This window comes from Vicia villosa, unplaced genomic scaffold, assembly GCF_029867415.1.
Source record: "Vicia villosa cultivar HV-30 ecotype Madison, WI unplaced genomic scaffold, Vvil1.0 ctg.001710F_1_1, whole genome shotgun sequence".
In the NCBI taxonomy this organism is placed as follows: Eukaryota; Viridiplantae; Streptophyta; class Magnoliopsida; order Fabales; family Fabaceae; genus Vicia; species Vicia villosa.
The window spans coordinates 412,588-432,299 of NW_026705706.1; the positions used below are offsets into that span (position 1 = coordinate 412,588).

A 19,712-nucleotide genomic window follows, 5' to 3' on the forward strand; every position below is an offset into this window, starting at 1 on the left:
CTGAATGAATTATCTCTAACAGCTTCTTCGCTCGCCAAGACATTCCAGTTGGAAAAAAATCTCTATGCTTTTATTCCAATTTGATAAGTCTCACATACTCCATTTGGAATATTCACAACAGGCAATCCAGAAACACATTCTTTTCTCGATAGGTAATTCAAGCCAGAAAAATGAAAGTGACCAAATCTCATGTGCCATAACCAATCATCATTTGGAATGATAGAACTCAAACAAGGAAATTTTTCATGTTGAATTTTCAAAGGAAATAAGCGGTTTGGTGTCATTCTTACCTTTGTGATGAATCTTCCATTTCTATCGATCAACGTGCAAAAACCATTGTGAATCTGCATGTTGTAACCTTTCTCCGACAGTTGTCCCATACTCAGGAGATTGTGATGAAGGCCAGGAGCATAGAAAACATCACCAATAAAGTTTTGAGTTCCATCTTTCAACCTGATAGCAATTCGGCCTTTTCCCAAAATTGGAATATTTGAATTGTTTCCAAACTTCACGGTAGATTTTACCGTTTCGTTTAGAGAAGAAAATAATTCCTTGTTCCCACACATATGATTACTACAGCCAGTATCCAGATACCAAATATCCTCTTCCTCAGAAAATGTATTACTGGCCAAAAATAAATTTTGTGGATTTTCAAAGTACTCACCTGTATTTTGATACGAACTTTCTGCCACATTTGCCTGATGTTTGTATCTGCAATCACCTGCTTTGTGTCCAAACTTTCCACAGTGATAACAACTATAATTCGTCCTTTCTTGGTTGTAGTTACCTCTTCCTCGACCATGAATTTTGAATCCAAAATTGTTTCCTTGACCACGATTGTTGTACCCAAAATTATTTCCACCTCTTCCTTGATTGGATGGATTGAAATTATTGTCTCTCCAATGGTTAAAGTTGCCACGTCCTCTTCCTCCATAATTTCCTCGGCCTCGGCCTCTGCCTCTATAATTTCCTCTTCCTCTATTGAAAGTATTTTGACCTCTTTCTTCTACAATATAACTTGACTCATAGGTGTTGTTGAAATTTACCTGACTCTTTAGAGCTTCTTATTTTACCACTTTTTCAGTCTTTTCTAATATTCTGTTGACATGACTTTCAATGCTTCCCTGTAATTGTGCTATAGACAGAGTATCTGTATCGCGCATGGGACTCAATTAATGTAGTCACCACATGGTCAAACTTCATCGGCATCGTACGTAGAATTTTTTCTACCACTTTGCTATCTGGAATATCTTCTCCATATACTCGCATCTTGTTGACGAGATTTATAACACGAGAAAAATATTGTTCTACTGTTTCTGAATTTGACATTTCGTACCTTTCATATTCTCTATGCAGCGATTGTAATTTGGACTTCTGAGCTTTCTCTACTTCTTTATGTGACAACTTCAATATGTCCCACGCTTCTTTAGCAGTTTTGGTATATGCTATTTTGCCAAATATTGAGTAATCAATTCCTTGATGAATTTATGATAGTTCCAATTGGTCCCTTCTACGAGCAACTTCATCAGCTCCTTGCTGTAAACCAGAATCCACAAAGCTCCAAACATTGTGAGCTTTTAGATGTGTTGTCATCAACAATTCCCAGTAACTAAAATCCAACTCTGCAGTTAATTTCGGACCGGACCAGACAAAATTATAATTTGCCATATATCTAAAAAAATACTCACAATAATTTTGGACACAATGAGAACTCTTTTGTTCCTCACACACTCAAAAATATTTTTGACACTCACACTAGCAGAACCTAACCTACTCTGATACCAATTTGTTATCTAATGGGACATATAAAATGAAACTAAAACTAACAAAATAAAAAGGAGAGGAAGAGAGATATTTTATTGATACTCAATTTATTCAAAATGTGATATAAATTACACCATAGCTAGATCCATTTATATAGGCTACAAAACTTATAAGCTAAGAAAGTAAATGGCGGTTATGTGCGGTGTAAAATTGCTAGCTGTATTCTAAATTCATTTCTTACTAACTAAGAATATGCCACCTCCTTAATTAGTCGTCCAGCATTAATCTTTCATAATCATGAAGAATAGACCTCGTCAACGGAGTTTGATTATGAGCTTTCTTTCAGAATGGGAAGACTTTCTTTAAGGTTGATGAGGTCCAAAGAGAGTGGAGTCGACGGTGTCTCCCGAGGAGGTTGTATTTTCAAAAATCTCGAGTTAAATGGCTTAAAAAAAAAGGCAAACATACAAGATTATTTTAATCAAGTTTGAAAATGTGGGGTAAAACATAATCACATTGTTGTTCTAAAAATTAAATATCTTTTGACAAAAGAGGTTTTAAAAATGAGATCAGAGGTGATACATTACTTTTCTTGTCGATTTGCATAAACATTTTCAAAGACACTAGGTATAGATCCGAGGTTAAACGAGTTGGAGATTTAGATTTTAAGACCCGTGTTGTGAAAAGGATGCTTTTATGAACAAAAAGATAAATTGTTTATCTGTGATCAAGAAACACACAAGGGGAGAAAAGATAATAAACAATAAGAACAACAAGAATTGGTTATAACTTCTATTCCTTCCTTTCTCTTTCAATCAAGATGACAAATTACAAGAATAACCAATAACCCTCTCACCCTAAATTAGGATTTGCAGTATACAATGATGAGAGACTAGTATGCTATTTATAATAAACCTAACATACTAAACTAATGGGCTTTTTCACAGATACCCATTACAAGCCAACTTAGGGCACAAGCTAACTTAAATAATATGACATAACAAACAGACCCAATTCGAAATACTAACAACCACATCATTTCTACACCTACATACTAGAACACACTTCGACTACAATATGTAAGTCTTCGACCCACATGTGTGGGTGATGCGCGCGGTTCTTCGGGCATTTGAACTTGTGTCGGGCCTTGGTATCAATTATCACAAAAGTAAATTGATCGGTATTAACACTAACCCTCATTTCTTAGAGGCGTCTTCCCATTTTCTTTCTTGTAGGTTGGAAGAGAGCAATTTCCATTTCTTAGGAATTCCAATCGGGTTCAATCCGAGGAAGGAAGCTACTTGGAATCCTCTTTTACAAAAGACATGAAATCGCTTGGAAGGATGGACGAATCGTTTCTTGAATTTGGGAGGTCGTATCACTCTTCTCAAATCCGTCCTTAGTTCGTTGTGCATTTTCACTATGTCCTTCTATAAGATGCCAAAGAAAGTGGTGAAAAAATTTACTAGTGTGCAAAGTAAATTTTTGTGGGGAGGGGTGGAAGATAGAAGGTGCATTCATTGGAAAAAATGGAGCGATGTTACTTTACCCTTATCTAAAGGAGGGTTAGGTATCAAGAATTTGGCAATGTTTAATTTGGCTCTTCTCAATAAATGGAGGTGTCGGATTCTTCAAAGCCAAAATTCTTTGTGGTATAATGTGTTAAAATCGCGTTATGGTGACTTATCTTCCAAAGATTTTGTCATAGATTGTAAGGTAAAAGTTTCTATGTCTTGCTCCGTTTGGTGGAAGGATATCCTTAAGATTAATTCTTCTTCTACTCCTTCTCTTTCTTTATGTGATCCTATTGTTGGGAGTAGTAGATTTATTATTCGCAATGGACTTAATACCCCTTTTTGGTATGCTATTTAGTTGGAAGACAAACCTTTATTCGTGGAATTTCCGAAATTATTTCCTGTTTCCCGTTTAAAGAATGTGTCGGTGGCGGCTACGGGGGGATGGGTGGAAGAGGTGTGGAGGTGGGGTGACTTCGGATTACCCAGTGGTGTAGTGGAGGACCCGGAGTTATCCGCTCAATTATTATCTTTGAAGGAGCGTTTGGAGGCCTTTAAAGGGTGGGCTTTAGGAAAAGATACCGTGGTTTGGTACGGAAATTTGGAGAGGGAATTTTCGGTAGCCTCTTGTTACGATTTTTATGAGAAGTCTAGCTTTCCGTATGGCCCTCCCATTAATTATATGGAAGCGTTTGGATTTTTGTGGAAGACGAAGGTTCCGTCCAAAATAAAGGCTTTTGGTTGGAGACTATTTCATAATAGGCTTCCTATGAAAGATCTTTTGGCGACACGAGATATGTCTTTTCCTTTGGAAGATTTAAAGTGTATTTTTTGTGGTCATTATGAGGAATCAAGGGATCACTTCTTTTTTGGTTGTTTGGTGGTTAGAAATATTTGGAGAGAAATAGCGTTTTGGGTGGGTAAAGGGGCTTTTTTAGAAGAAAGGTGTTTATCAAATTTTATGGATTGGCATCGATTCTTTGATAGTCAAAAGGTGTTGGATAGAAAATTGGATATAGTTTGGTTAGCTTCAACTTGGTGTCTGGTTGGTTAGAAACGGCGTGTGCTTTCGCAAGGAGGCATGGAATGTGAATAACATCGTTTGGAATATCAAGACTTTAGTTTGGAGGTGGTCTTTTTGTGAAAAATTACACACCCCAATTACTCTTATTACGAGTTTTGTATGGATCCGTTGTATTTTCTCTCGTAATGTAATTGGTTGATAATTTTTTCTTTTTGAGGGGCGCCCTATCGCCTTTGTAAATGGGTTGGAGAACCCTTAGTTCTCCTATTAATGATATCTTGCTTTCTAAAAAAAAATAAAACTTACCTCTTTATACAAGAGAGAGGTAAAATGTTCCAGAAATGATAATTACAAATCATAAAATAAAAATAATTTACACCCGCATATCAAGCGGTTCACAAGTTATTCACAAGTTATGTAATCATTTACGCATTCCTATATTACGCAAACTATAGATACATTTTAAAAACATACAATATATTAAGAGAAATGCTATTCTTACACCATATTCATACATCAATATTTACACCAAACACTGTTCACCGTATTTATACGTTGAACAGTATTTTTTAAAATAAAATAATAATATTTATAAAAAATATTTTTTATTTTTAAAATTACGGACATAACTGTTCATGTACGGACGTGCATTAACCAACTTCATTACTGCATTAACCAAATTTTTACACTACATTAACCAAGTTTGATGATTGCTAAAAAATATTTTTAGTACCTGGATGTTGCATTAGCCAACTTCATTACTGCATTATCCAAGTTTTTACACTGCATTAACCAAGTTTGGTGAAAGCTAAAAATTATTTTTAATACCTGAATGTTGCATTAACCAACTTCATTACTGCATTAACTAAGTTTTTACATTGCATTAACCAAATTTGAATAATGTTATTCTTACACCCATGAACAGTACTTTACAGTAGTCACCAAATTTGGTTAATGCAGTGTAAAAACCTGGTCAATGCAGTAATGAAGTTAGTTAATGCAACATCCAGGTATTAAAAATAATTTGTAGCAGTCATCAAACTTGATTAATGCAGTAATGAAATTGGTTAATGCACGTCCGTACATGAACAGTGTTGTCCGTAATTTTAAAAATAAAAAATTTTTTTATAAATATTATTATTTTATTTTAAAAAACACTGTTCACCGTATAAATATGGTGAACAGTGTTTGGTGTAAGTATTGGTGTATGAATATGGTGTAAGAATAGCATTACTCATATATTAAACCTACGGCACCTGTGCGCGGGGTCACATTCTAGTATTTTTAAAAGAGAAAATTTGTATCTCCACTTTATTTCAGTTTGACATACTCTAGTAGTGGCTATTTCCTTCAAAGTCAGGGACGGACCTAACTTGGAGATTACGTAGGCCTATGCCCCCACTTTAACTAAAATAAACATTTTTAATGTACTATAAAGTGCCTTGAACATTATAATAAATATTAGTTTTATTTAGTCTTTGCTTTAAATTCTATTGCAAAATAGTCGATTTCACAATTATAAAGTTACACTGACGAATTAAATGGTTTTTATCTTACTTTTATCAAAATGTATTGGTAGACTATGATAAATGAATGATATACAATCTATCAATATATTTATAGGGTCATGCTAACATGTGCTCTAATGATACTTAGAAAAAGTTAAATATATTTAAATGTTATAAAATCATATTTAAAATTTCAATACATGCACGTATTTTAATAAAATATTTTTATAAATAGCTTATTAACTTGTGTTTTTGGGGGCACATGTTAGCTTTTTTTTCGTATTTATACTTGATGAGACAAAACAATAAACATGTATAGGTCTAATTAACAAATTAATAAGAAATTATTAATATTTTTTAAATATTAAATATTATAAAAAATAAATATGATATTTATTTATAAAATGATATATTATATTTGTGTTACAAATGTATAAATTTTGCCCCCACAATAAAAATTTTCTGGGTCCGTCCCTGTTCAAAGTAATGCTTGATTGTATTTAACTAAAATTTTGAGAAGATTTAAGTAAAGAAAATTTGACAATTATAAATTATGTTAGTTTTGGTCAAGGTGGCCTTCATGAAAGTCCATCGAATTAAAGAGACTGAACTGGTTCCTATGATGATAGTGAATCAGTAGAAACATTTGTATGGACTATTTCTTTCCTTTATTTCTATTATTTTAAATATCATAGTATAAAGAATCCCTTCTACCACGGAATTGGATCCTCTCCAATTTTTTCTCTCATGCTCTCTCTCATGTGCAATTATGGATGGTTGAATTAATCTAACACTTGACAACAAAAAGAAAAGAAAGCATCTTTAATGAAGAAAAGAAAGAAAAATATATATTAGTTTTAATTTTCTTTTTAACTAAATATTTAAGAGACAAATATGAATATATATATATATATATATATATATATATATATATATATATATATATATATATATATATATATATATATATATATATATATATATATGAGAAGTTTTCGCATGTTTGTTTTTATTTTCTTTAACTTTTGTGATATTTTATTTCTACGACAATCAACTTATGGCTAAATCAAAAACATGATTGTGGCTAAATCAAAAACATTTCAAAATTTATTAAAGAAGATTAAAATAATCATTCCTACTGTATATGTTTTTATAATATATTATGATAAATATATTCTAACTATTTTCATTTTTAATTAGAAAATATATAAATTAGTTAATTAATTATAATTTATGGCAAACAAAACTAATGTATAATTTGTATGTTTCAACGATTTCACTTATTTTCAAATAAAAAATCTTTAAAAATTTAAAGTTTGAAAAAATAGTAGTTGATATATTCTAAAAAAAAAATTTAGTTGACAATATGAAAAGCAATACATTAATTTTTTTCTTAGCCACAAATACGTATTTCATATATAATTTTTATAATATTTTAAATTATACTTATTTATAAATATAAGATAGAAAAAAAAGTTAAAAAATAACTAATTAAGTTGGTGATAGATAATTGTCATATATAAATTGTATACTTGACATCTATTTTTAGCAAATCATTTAAAAAAAATAACGTTTAAACAATGAAATATAGCACATTATAATTCATTTATTATAATTATATTTTAAAACTGAAAATATTATAAAATATTAAATTTAAATATTTTTACTTACATAATTTTTCCTAGTATGTATATATAAATAAATATTATTTTGATTATTCTCATTTTTATTAAATATAAAAATTAATTTAATTGATTGATTAAATATGTATAAAAATAATTTAATTATTTTTAAATAAAAATGTATAAAAATATTTATTTGATAATGAATAGTAAAATAATTAATATATGAAAATTAATGCATTATTTGTTTTTCATAATCCAATATTAATAGAGAGAAATTTAATGTCTTGTTTTTCATATTGTCAACTGAAATTTTTTTTATAATATTTCAACTGCTATTTTTTTAAACTTTAAATTTTAAAGCTTTTTTATTTGAAAATGAGTGAAACATACAAATTAAACATTAATTTTTTTGACATAAATTATAATTAATTAGCTAATTTATATATTTTCTAATTAAAAATGAGAAAGTTATAATATATTTATTATAACGTATTATAAAAACATATACGGAACGACTAAATAAATAATTAAAATAATTGTATTTAATAAAATATTAAAAAATATTAAAAAATAGATTTTATGAAACTTTTAATCTTTTTACAATAGGAATGATTATTTTAATCTTCTTTAATAAATTTTGAAACGTTTTTGCTTTAGCCACAATCACGTTTTTCATTTAGCCACATTATATAAGTTGAATTATATAAGTTGATTGTTGTAGAAATAAAATACCACAAAAATCAAAGAAAATAAAAACAAATATAAAAGTTCACACTTTTAAATGTATTCATTTTTGTCTCTTAATATTTGGTTAAAAAGGAAAATTAAAACTAATATATATTTCTCTTTCTTTATTAAATATGCTTTCTTTTCTTTTTGTTTTGTTGTCAACTATTGGATTAATCCAACCATTCATAATTGCACATGAGAGATGGTATGAGAGAGAAAATTGGAGAGATCCAATTCCTTCTACCACAAGGTGATGATGATCAGAAAGATTGTAAGAGTCGAATTACAAATTCATCAATAATACCAAAATAAAGAACAAATATCTATTCTCATATCACACTTGCTGCCAAACATTTAGATGTGTGTGTGTGTGAGATAAGTCATTTTATGAAAATGTATAGAATGATATGTATGTGTGTGTGTGTGTGAGATGTGTGTGTGTGTGCCAAACATTTTTATTTAATCAAACAAGTACATATACAGTACTAATAATTTAAGAAGTACATATACATGATTTGATTCTACTATTGTAGGTTCCTCCAAAATTCATTCTCAAGATTTTCATCATCATTACCAAATGGCAGTGACACTGTCTCATCACCATTACCATTCATCAAATCCGTAAACGGCAGTGGTTGTATTTCGCTTTGATTTGGATGAATATTATTGTTACTATCACTAGATTCCAACCTTCTACCAATCTTTTTCAAATTCTGATCGATCAACCAAGCAAGATCATTCAAACCACCCATCGACACATCGTTCGGCACGACCTTCCCAGCATGGAGACATTGAAACATGAGCATAGTTGTCTCGTTCTCTCTGTTGTCTCTCCGTTGCTTTTGAAGTTGGTTTTCACCCTTGGAAATCCTTTGTTTTAGAAAACTCTCTTGATTCACCATCCTTCTGCTTTGATCAAACTCAGGCGCTGTCTTGAATTTCGAAAGCACCTTTTCCACTCTCGACGGCGATGGCCAGATCTCAGGTCGTGGATCGTACGGGCCATAAATTATGGCGCAAGCGTAGATACCACAAAGTGTTGTTATTTCATCAACCTTCTTCAATAAACTCTTCTTCCTTTTATTGTATGTTAATTTCCTAGCCTTATCGTTCTCAATGAAAGCAAGTTTCAACTTTCTCCTAGTCATGGTTTTGACAAGAAAATAAGATGAAAATCGATAAAGAAAAAGAAGAATGATGGTTGTGATTTTTGTTTTCTGAATAATGTGTTGTATATATAAGAGTTCATGTTCGACATATGTACGTGGTTAGATGCGTGTGTCTTGATTTTCCAACTGGCATTTTCTTTCAACGGTAAAATGAGTTTATTTTCATTCCATCCACATAGATGCATAAAATAGAAGATTTTATGAATTTAATATATTTTCGTTTTTAAAAGGATGTATCTAGAATCGTAATCTCTATATTCATGTACTTCGATTTATAATATGATTGGAATAATTCATAGTATTTATCAGCATTACTATTTCTCAAATTCAGCACGTGGACTATTTCATAGTGGGGAAGGATTACTGTTTGTTGGGCCGCTCCAAGCTACACATAAAGGGTGGGCCTCTTTGAATTTTGCTTTGCTTAAATATTAGAGAATTTTTTTATTGTCCCACTTACCTTCTTGTCACCCGCGGCGAATTTCTCATAATGCCCATATACTTTAGAAATACATTTCCGAAATCATCTTTTTTTAGGTAAAAAAATATTTCAAAAATATATTTTCGAAATCACCACTTCGGAGATGTATTTCCGAAAAAATGTGCGTTTTGCTGTTTAAACAAAACAGCCCCCCATTTTCATTTTTACCCTAAAACTCAAAATTTTCACAAAATCCTTCCATTTCTCCATCCTACTATAGGAATTTGCTTTTCAATGTTGCTCTACAACCTTCAAAGGCCACTCAAACTTCAAGTTTCAAAGCTTCCAATTTGTAAGTTTTAAATCTTTCAACTATAGGATTGAAATGCATTTTTGGATTGTTAGAAATTAGTAAAATGTTATAGGGTTTAGTTATTATAGTTCAATGTGTGTGTTTAGTTAGTAAAAATTTGATTTTGAAGCATTTAGGGAGGAAATGGGTTGCTGCAAAAATGGTGTTCGCAGGGGGGTTTCAGAAGTGCATTTCCGAAAACACCTCTCTGCCCAGTTTCGGAAATGCACTTCCGAAATATACCCAGAGTTGTTTTTTTTTATTTTCTTGAGTGTTTCGCATTCTAATGGCTTTCAATTTTTTTTAGAAAAATGGCAAACAACCCAGCACGTATCAGACAGGGGAGAGACACACAAACAGCGTCGGCTAGACGCGAGCGGGCGGCGCAGCTGGCATCGACGCGGGGACAGGGTAGAGTACGAGCATCCGTCCAGACAGATGGGTCTGGTTCCTTGTCTGGATCGAGGAGTCGGCTGGCTTGGGTATCTTCTTCCCGTCAGGAGGAGGTACGGAGGAGGTGAGATACCAGGAGGCGGAGGAGGAGATACCTGATGTTGATCCTCCACACGGGGAGGAGAAGGAGGAGGATGACTACCCGAGAGGGCCTAGGGACACTTCTGTGCTGATTTCCTACCATGAGCACATCGCTCGACATGTATGGGAGGGAGAGGTATTTTTATAATTTATCCGACTTTATTATTTAACCGCTTTTTATTTAGCTTTTTATTTCACATTTTCTTCACAGTCTAATTAACAATCTTTTTTATTTTTGTTTTTGTTGTAACAGGAAAAACCGACGCTAAAAATGGTGAAACAGGCGCGGAAGATTTTTGTTCTCTTTAAACCAGAGGCGCAATGGTTTAATGATGTGGTGCAGGCTTCCGGTCTAGATGGGTTATGCATGACCGGGTATACCGCCATCAGCCACGGCATGTAGGGGGCTTTCGTGGAGCGGTGGCATCGGGAGACGTCTTCCTTCCACTTACCTGTTGGGGAGTTGACGATCACCTTTCACGATGTGCATTGTCTTCTCCACTTGTCTATCAGAGGGAGACTGCTGCACCATTCCCAGATCCAGAGGGTCGAGGCGATCGAGTGGATGGTAGACTATTTGGGTATGGACCCATACATGGCTGAGTTTGAGTGCAGGACGACGAGTGGGGCCCATATCCGGTTCTCCAGCTTGAAAGAGTTGTATGAGAACCACCTGGTGGCGGCGGCCAAGTCCGAGGAGGCGGGTAACAGTCTATTTACAGAGTATCACCGTGTCTGCGCTCTCCGATGCTAGTTCATGCTCCTGGTAGGAACTGCACTCTTTGTGGACAAGAGTGCAATCTACGTCGACGTGACCTACCTATGCTACTTCATGGACCTCACTACCATTCACCAGTGGAACTGGGGGTCAGCTATTCTGGTATACATTTACCGGAAGCTGAATGAAGCCTCCAACTAGAGGACCAGGCAGTTGACCGGATCTGCCACACTCCTGATGGTACGTTTCATTTTAATTGTTTCACATTTATTTATGGTTCGTATTTATTTTTAATACATTATCATGTTTGTGTTTCAGAGCTGGATCATCTCCTACTTCCCCCGCATCCACGGCTTCGCCATTGATCCTGCGTACGATGATGCCATGCCCAGAGCCGCCCGATACGTTCTCCAAAGGGGGAACAATGCAGTGGGACCATATCGCGGGTACCTCAACCACACAACTCACGATGACATTCGTTGGAGGCCATTCAGTGACTACACTGCTGTTGTCCCCTTTGACCGCATCGCGTTATACTCTGGCTGGTTGGCATGCGGGGTCAACACCATGGTGAGGTATCTCCCTGAGCGGTGCATGCGGCAGTTTGGACATGTGAAGATGATACCGAGGTCACCGTTTGAGGCTGCTCTCGACACAGTTACCTGAGTGGAGCTCACTGCCATATTTGAGGACTGGGAGTATCATTTGGTCCAAGAGGAGTATCGTCGCATGCAGGCCACCCAGGAGTAGCGTTGTGTAGAGGGGTACGTGACATGGTTCTATCGGGTGTCACATCCTCTGAAGACACCCGACCCTCCCGGAGCTCTTAGGCCAGCATACGAGGAGATCCTGAAGAACCAGCAGACCGAGGATGACCATGCCATTGATCTCCTGCCGATATGCCAGCGGATATAGATGCTTGGGCGGGACGCGTTGGAGCGAGGTAACATTGATCAGAGCGGTCCAGCGGCAGCCGCCGTGGTGGAGAGGATGGACGATGATGCGGGCGGTGCGACGACATATAAGAGGCAGAGGAGGTCCCAGGGCGTTAGGGTTAGGCATACTCAGTAGGGGGTTCCGATTTATTTTTATTGGATTTTATTGTATTCTGGTTGTATTTCTTGACATTCACGTACATTTTCACACACTATTAGTATTTTATTCGGCTTGTATACATAATTCGGCTTGTATATATAATATTAGTATTTTATGTTGATATTTCGTTTATTTTATTCGGTGTTTTCGTTTAATTAAAAATACAAGAATAAACCTAGTTTAGAAAAACATAAAAAAAAAAACACAATTTCTTCATATTTCGGAAGTGCACTTCCGAAAACCCCCAAAAATGTGAAAAAGTTGTTTTCAGAATTGCATCTACGAAAACACCCCCCATTTGGGGTTTTTGGAAGTGCACTTCTGAACTCTGAAAAAATCTAGAAAAAAAACACTTCGGAGATACATTTCCGAAGCAGCAACTTGGGAATTTCGCTAGGGGTGACCCCCATAGGGGGGTCAATAAAGAAAATCTCAAATATTATGATTTGAGAATTTTTATTTATATTTCTTATTTCATTCTATGCTTTTATAGTTTATCACGCGAAATTCTAAAAATGCTCCTTAAAACTAAAATTGTATTTCGTTTCGCACTATAATAGACCTGAACGTTTACTAGTTGAGAACTAACCGAAAATATACCTATGATATGGAACCGTAAGTATATTTCTGGTTCGTGGAGCAACTTAAACGTGCGCTGCCTCTTCCTCTCCCATTACAGTTTCAAACTCTAACAAAACCAAAACACTCTCCAAACTCCCTCAATTCCATTTTCATCAAATCAACCACATTTGCAACCGAGGTTGTTCGAAAGTATCAAGCACCAATAGCTCAAGCATTCAACTACAATCAATCAACAAGAAACAACCAAAATAAATCAATTAAGTTGTTTTTAACATTTTTAGAGTTTATATAAAATATACTCCAATGTGTGTTTTAGGTTAGAAATTGGAAATTTGTGGTTTGTTTTCAACATTAGGAATCATTAGTAAAGTGTTGGAAATGTATTTTTCATGACCAATGTCTATTTTGTTGTGCTCATTTATCTGGGTGGGAAGGCATTAACGTAACTCTGAAATCGCAGAAGAAATCAAAAATGCATTTTCGGTTTTCATCAAGAACAAAATTGCAAGTGCATTTCTAGTTTTGTCTGTATCTGTTTTTCAACTTTGCATAGATCCTTCTGTTAACATTTTTTCGTTGCTTCTACAGGAGCAATGATTGGCAGAACATCCCAATTGATACATGGCAAGTTGCACAACATGCTGTTGTGCGGAGAGAAAGAAGTCAGGAAACCCAACCTCTTCCTGCCTCAAGACAGGCCGTACCGGATACACGACCTATAGCATTTTAGGCGCGATAGACCTCTGATTCTCAAGCGACACCATAGCCCTAGTCACAGCCTCCATCACAGTCTCCATCACAACCCCAAACAACACATGAGGCGGCTCCTCGATCATCGCAGACACCTAAGCATGCTCATGAGGTTGCGCCTGAGTGTGCACCTGCATAGGTTGCGCCTGCGGTGCCTCATGCTTTTGGAGGTGGACCGTCTGATTTATCCTATCTTTCTTTTTACGCTGACCAGGTTGCTAGACATATCTTGGACGAACAAGTATAAATTTTTCTATTTGATTTATATTACATTTTGATTATGAATTATATTATTAATTTGGATTGTTGGTTCGTTGATTAATTTCGTCTACATATTTATGCAGGATTGTGATACGCTCAAGGTCATTAACCATAAAGGGAAGATCAATAGACTCGTACCACCTTTTGAGCCATGGTTTTAATGAGCTTTTACTTCTATCAAGGTTGAAAGATTTGTCCCATTGTGGATATAGCATGGTCAACTGGGGTATGATTAAGGCTTTCGTTGAGAGGTGGCTCCATGAGACATCGTCGTTTCACCTACCACATGGTGAGATGACGGTCACACTCAACGATGTCTCGTGTCTACTGCATCTTCTGATCAGAGGGAGGTTCTTGGATCATGATAGGATCGGTAAAAAGGAGGCATTGGATCTTTTGGTTGAGATGTTGGGAGTTACCCTGAGAGTTCCCTATGAGGGATTTGATGTTATAGGTGTTCTGGATGCCATCATGGCAGAGGCTCAGGAGGCTCTGTTTTACAGGAGGCAACGAAAGGACGCCTTGAGGGTGACAAGCCGACTCATCATCCTCCATACCCAGTAGTATTTGTTAATGTTTTTGTATTTTGGTTATAGTTTTTTTGTTATAGTATTTGTTTATGTCTTTCTTCCAATTGTCTTGGATGTATGAATTGTATAGTTATTTGTATTTAGTGCGAAACAACCGTAAATATATTAAAGGTAAAAATGATATATTTCTTTGCCTAAAATGTTTCTGCTACTGGTAACATTAAAACCAGAAATCTATTACCGGATTAAAACCGCAAATATACTTCCAATTTTCAATGAATTTTAACAAAAAAAGGTGTGTACCATAAATATACTTTTCATTTTAGAGGGGCATTTTAGGAATTGCAAAGGGTTTTTTTTTGCATGGGTGGAATAAGAAAATCCCTAAAGATTTTAACCTGCCACCAAACCTTGATTTGGAACTCCCACATATTTCCATAATATCTACGTAATCTTTGTCAAAATTTTATCAAAAAAAGTGAAAAAAATTCGGTAGAACATATAAAATATTAGTAGAAATTAAAATATTTGATAGTGTATATGAGAAATTCAAGGGATCGGATATGTTAACAATTTGGTATGTTATGGAACATAAGGAATTTTTAAAAGTACCTATACTTACAAGATTTTTTGATTAAAGATAAAAAATTCAGTAGTTTAACAAGTATCAGTTTTTTCAAAACAGTCGCCAATCACTACCCAAAAAAAACCTCTAGTTATCAAGTGAATATCACCTCGCAAATGTAAAAAAAACACCATGTAACTAAACTATTGCGAGGAAGACCAAACATCCTGCAAAAATGTTAGTCGCAACTTGTTGAAGGGTGAAATTCACGTTGCAACGTTGCTAAATGAAAATCACGCCGCAACGTTACTAGGTATAATTCACTTCAGAACTCCTTTCCCAAAAATTAGAGAAATGCAAAGCAGCTGGTGTCTGAAGGGCATGCATGATGTAACGTGACATTTATTTTCAAGGTGAAAATCACCTCACAAAATTTGTATTTGCAGGGTGAAAAATACCTTGCAAAATTTAAATTAGCTAAATGATTTACACAACGCAAAATGTAATTGATATAATACAAAATTTATATTTATATAATTACAAATATTAATTTTAATATTTATAATAATCTAAATAAAATAAATAATAAATTTCAGAAATTAATTGAAAAAATTTAAATTTATAAAAAATTAAAATATTTAAATTCATAACTAGTTAAATAAATCCATAATTAATTAAATTCAAAATATGAAAATTATAATGGATATTCATTCTCATTCTCGTCTACCGCTCTCTAGCCACCAAAAGCTTGTTGATGAAGCATATATTCTTGCATTTTTTTTGTTGTGTAGCTTTTATTTGCTCTTGTGAAACTCTCGATGCTTCTTCTAACTGAATTTGTCTTTTTCTCATTTCTTCCATTTCAGCATTTTTTTGCAGCTTTACATGTCGCGGCTCTATGTGCTACTTCACTTTGAACTAACTATCTAACTGTTTTAGCAATTTTAGGGGTTAATATTGGAGGACGTGAAGACCTTCCCCCGTCTGCAATTCTCCTAAATAAAGACCTATTATCCCCTTTTCTATAGTTAGAGGCTAAAGGTTTACTGCCATAATTTTTTCAATTTTTATTCTTTCCACTAGATGATTCTATATAAAGATGAAAATCAATAGCTGGATCTAAAGGATGTTGGCCCCATGGACCACCTAACTCAGGATGTTGAGCTAAAAATGTTCCCTTCCGTCTACAGTACTCCTCCTACACATGCGTAAAATTTTAAATTAAATAATGGAGTTTAGACAATTTATTTAATTAACAGGATTGTAAATGCAATAAAGGTTATCATCGAGCAAGGATTAGTTCAACAAAGAAGTTCCCCCATAGATGCACTCAAGAGGTATCTAGTCATAAAGGGGTTCATCTTAGAACATAGCAAAGCTTACAAGGACATTCTACGATAACTTGAGGGGCAAGGGTCAGTCCAACTGGGGCAATATCCTGAACAAGCGCATAATCGATGTGTCGCATATGAAAACACCTGTTTTATAGCTTCCCTCATCTCCCCATCTCCGTCTGTTACAACTTCTTCTGGGTATTTATCGTCCATGCATTCTAAAAAAACACTCCAACAACCACTTATACATATATGTCGTTTCATCTGACACCAATGTAGCACCAAAAATAACTGTTTGAGAGTGTTGGTTACACCTTGAAAATATAACTAATGGGTAGTTGTATTTGTTCTTCTTGTAAGTCGTGTCGAATGCAACCACATCACTGAAACAAAAAAAGTCAGATCTACTTCTCCCATCATCCCAAAAAGAGACTTCATTTTCCCATCACTGGTGACGGCATATTTAGCATATATCATGGGATCAGCAGATGAATTCACATGTAGATAATTTAAAGCACCGACAACGTCACCATCTTTAATAGTAACACACATTTTTTAATCAAAATAATTGTACAAATCCTTCTTTGTAAATCCAACACAATCGTTTCCACCCTTTTGAGCAACCATGTACCCCATTAGTTGACAAGTTCTAATTCCATGTGACTGAAGACTATCAATCTGAACTCTATCTACTTTAGAAATGTCACGATAAATGGGGTGTAAGTTTATAAACATAGTTGGGGTTAATTCATGGTTGTGAGCCTCTTCAAAAAAAAGACACTACATATTTATCATTGTCGGCTTTGTAATGCACACGAAGCCTAGCGGGACATTTAGTGCGGGTCGTAGGTCTGTTTTCTCTTTTCCTATCAACCCTTCTAAAGTGTTTCATCTCTCTTAGACCGTGTCTATTGCATACAAACTGCCTCATTACTGTTATTTTACCACCCTCAGTCCCTCTTGTCCTAACATCACTTTTCCTATAGGAAAATCCTTTGCATTTACCATACTTAAAATAAAATTCATTAGCTTCATCAATTGTACCGAGTTCCATAACACGAATTTCATCAGCAGTAAGGGCATTAATATTCACCTTTCTATCACCTACAACTGCATCTATTTCGACAAAATCTTTGTTGTGACTATTACCATGGCAATCACCATCATTTGAACTTTGGAACGCACTACACACTGAATTGCTGTCATCCTGAGCGTAGTCTGATTCAACATTAGATTCATCATTGTTGGAATCAAAATGGTCGTAGTTTTCCATAGTAAGCCTAAATTAAAACATTTGTTAATACACCAAAACCCAACATAAATCAGAGTACCTAATTTCCTATTCAAACCAAGCATAGTCCTTAGTTGTTAAAATTTAAATCAAATTTAATACCTAATCTGAATTATCACAATTTTAAACACAACAAAACTCAACATCAACCTCAATTCCTTATTTCTTAATTAAATCAAGGGACCTGATTCAAAGGTAACTACCAAATTTAAAATCATCAAATATTAAATCTGTTGGAAATAAATGTCACTAGAAAGGGGAGGTTTGAATAGTGACCTCTTAAAAATTTAGTTTATGTGTGTGAGTAAGATCTAATGAAATATAAGACTGGTAATAAAGAACACACAAAGGTTTATACCGGTTCATTAAAAGGGTTAGTCCAGTCCTCACACACAATGAGATTTTCTTATATCTTACACATTTATCCTTTAAAGAGGGATAAAAATGTTATGCTTTACACAACCTCAAAAGGCTTTTACACACACTAAAGTATCACTTTAGAACTTTCTTTCTCTCTTTTTACAATCAAGATTTTATATCTCTTGAGGATATACAAAAGTATTTAATGGATGATTTGAAGATGATTCACTATTTGGCAGTGATAAGATTTCTTCTTTTTCTTATGAATAAGATAAGCTTTTTGACTTTGATTCAAAATGAGATTAAGCTTGAATGTCAAAGTAGTTTTGTTCTTTGCAAGAGGTGCTAGTTATATAGGAGCTTGAAGGAACATGTCTGTTTGTACTTGCAAGACAATAAAAAATCTTTCTTAGCTGGATGTGTACTTTAAGGAGACCAGAAGACAGTCCTTTGAGTAGATGAGCAATTTGTCTTAGCTGGATGTGTACTTTGAGGATTAAGAAGATAGTCCTTTGAGTAGATGATCATTATCTTTTAAATAGATGCACGTTGGTTTATTTTGATTGGATGGAATATGCTGTTATTTGAACCAAATGCTTCTGCCAATGTTTTGATAAGATCATGTTAAAGCTAAAACAAAATATATAAGATCTAACAATACGAGGACCTGCAAGAACACTTGTTAGAGGAGATAGGATGATAACATGTTGTCCTCAAAATTCAGAAGTGTTTCAACAAAATCCATGTAAATAAAACAAATTAAGGCATAAACCCTAATTCCCAATTTGAATTCAAATTTAACACTTCCATTTATACTTTATTTGAAATTAGTTAATCTTAATCATTAATTTCAAACAAATATAACATTTTTTTTCAAATTTAGCTTAGCAACCGCATGGTCAATACGAACACAATCAAATTTTTGATCGTGTTATGTTTGGTGTGCGATTTAATGGGACAGCCTCAAAGGAACAGGGACGAACACGATGAATGTTGTGCTGATGTTCGTCTGCAGTGTTGATAAAGAATACAAGTTAAGAGAGAAACAAGAAAAATTGAGGATGAGATATTTTTAATATTTATTGATAACAATACCTCGAAGGAATTTAAACATTTACAGGTTGATTAGGACACAAGTTACAAAATCAAATAATTGAAAAAACTAAATTTTCATACTTGTAACTAGTTACAAAATACATGAAATCGGTTACAGTTGAAACAAAAACAATTTCATAATCGTGGTAACCAGTTATAGTAACCGGTTACTACGAATACGTAATCGGTTACTGCAAATACGTAACCGGTTACACCAACTCCAGTATCACTTTTTCTAAACTTATTTGACTTTTTCCCATACTTGTAACAGGTTACACCCCGTGATAATCGGCTACAACACTTGAATTTACTACAATATGAATTGCTCATGGCAACACTTTTTTAGGCAACATGTGAAAATTGATGCCTAAAAAACGATCAGCCAAGGTTTTTTGTTTTTTGCTGAGACAATTCTTGCAACACCTTACAAATATTCCCTAAAATACTTTTGGAAATGATTTTTAAGTGTTTCTACAATTTATCTTTGACAA

The 19,712-nt window shown here is 34.1% G+C and overlaps 1 protein-coding gene across 1 annotated transcript; it reads right to left on the reverse strand.

The window, feature by feature from the left end:
• Positions 1 to 8,688: 8,688 nt before the first annotated feature.
• On the reverse strand, positions 8,689 to 9,351 carry LOC131636398 (agamous-like MADS-box protein AGL80). The gene has a single exon (XM_058907001.1). The coding sequence runs from the start codon at positions 9,310 to 9,312 to the stop codon at positions 8,689 to 8,691; it is 624 nt and encodes a 207-aa protein (XP_058762984.1). The 5' UTR covers positions 9,313 to 9,351.
• Between the last annotated feature and the right edge of the window lie 10,361 nt (positions 9,352 to 19,712).

Coding starts and splice junctions, on each gene's coding strand:
- LOC131636398 (XM_058907001.1), bottom strand. CDS start 9,312: ATGACTAGGAGAAAGTTGAAACTTGCTTTCATTGAGAACGATAAGGCT.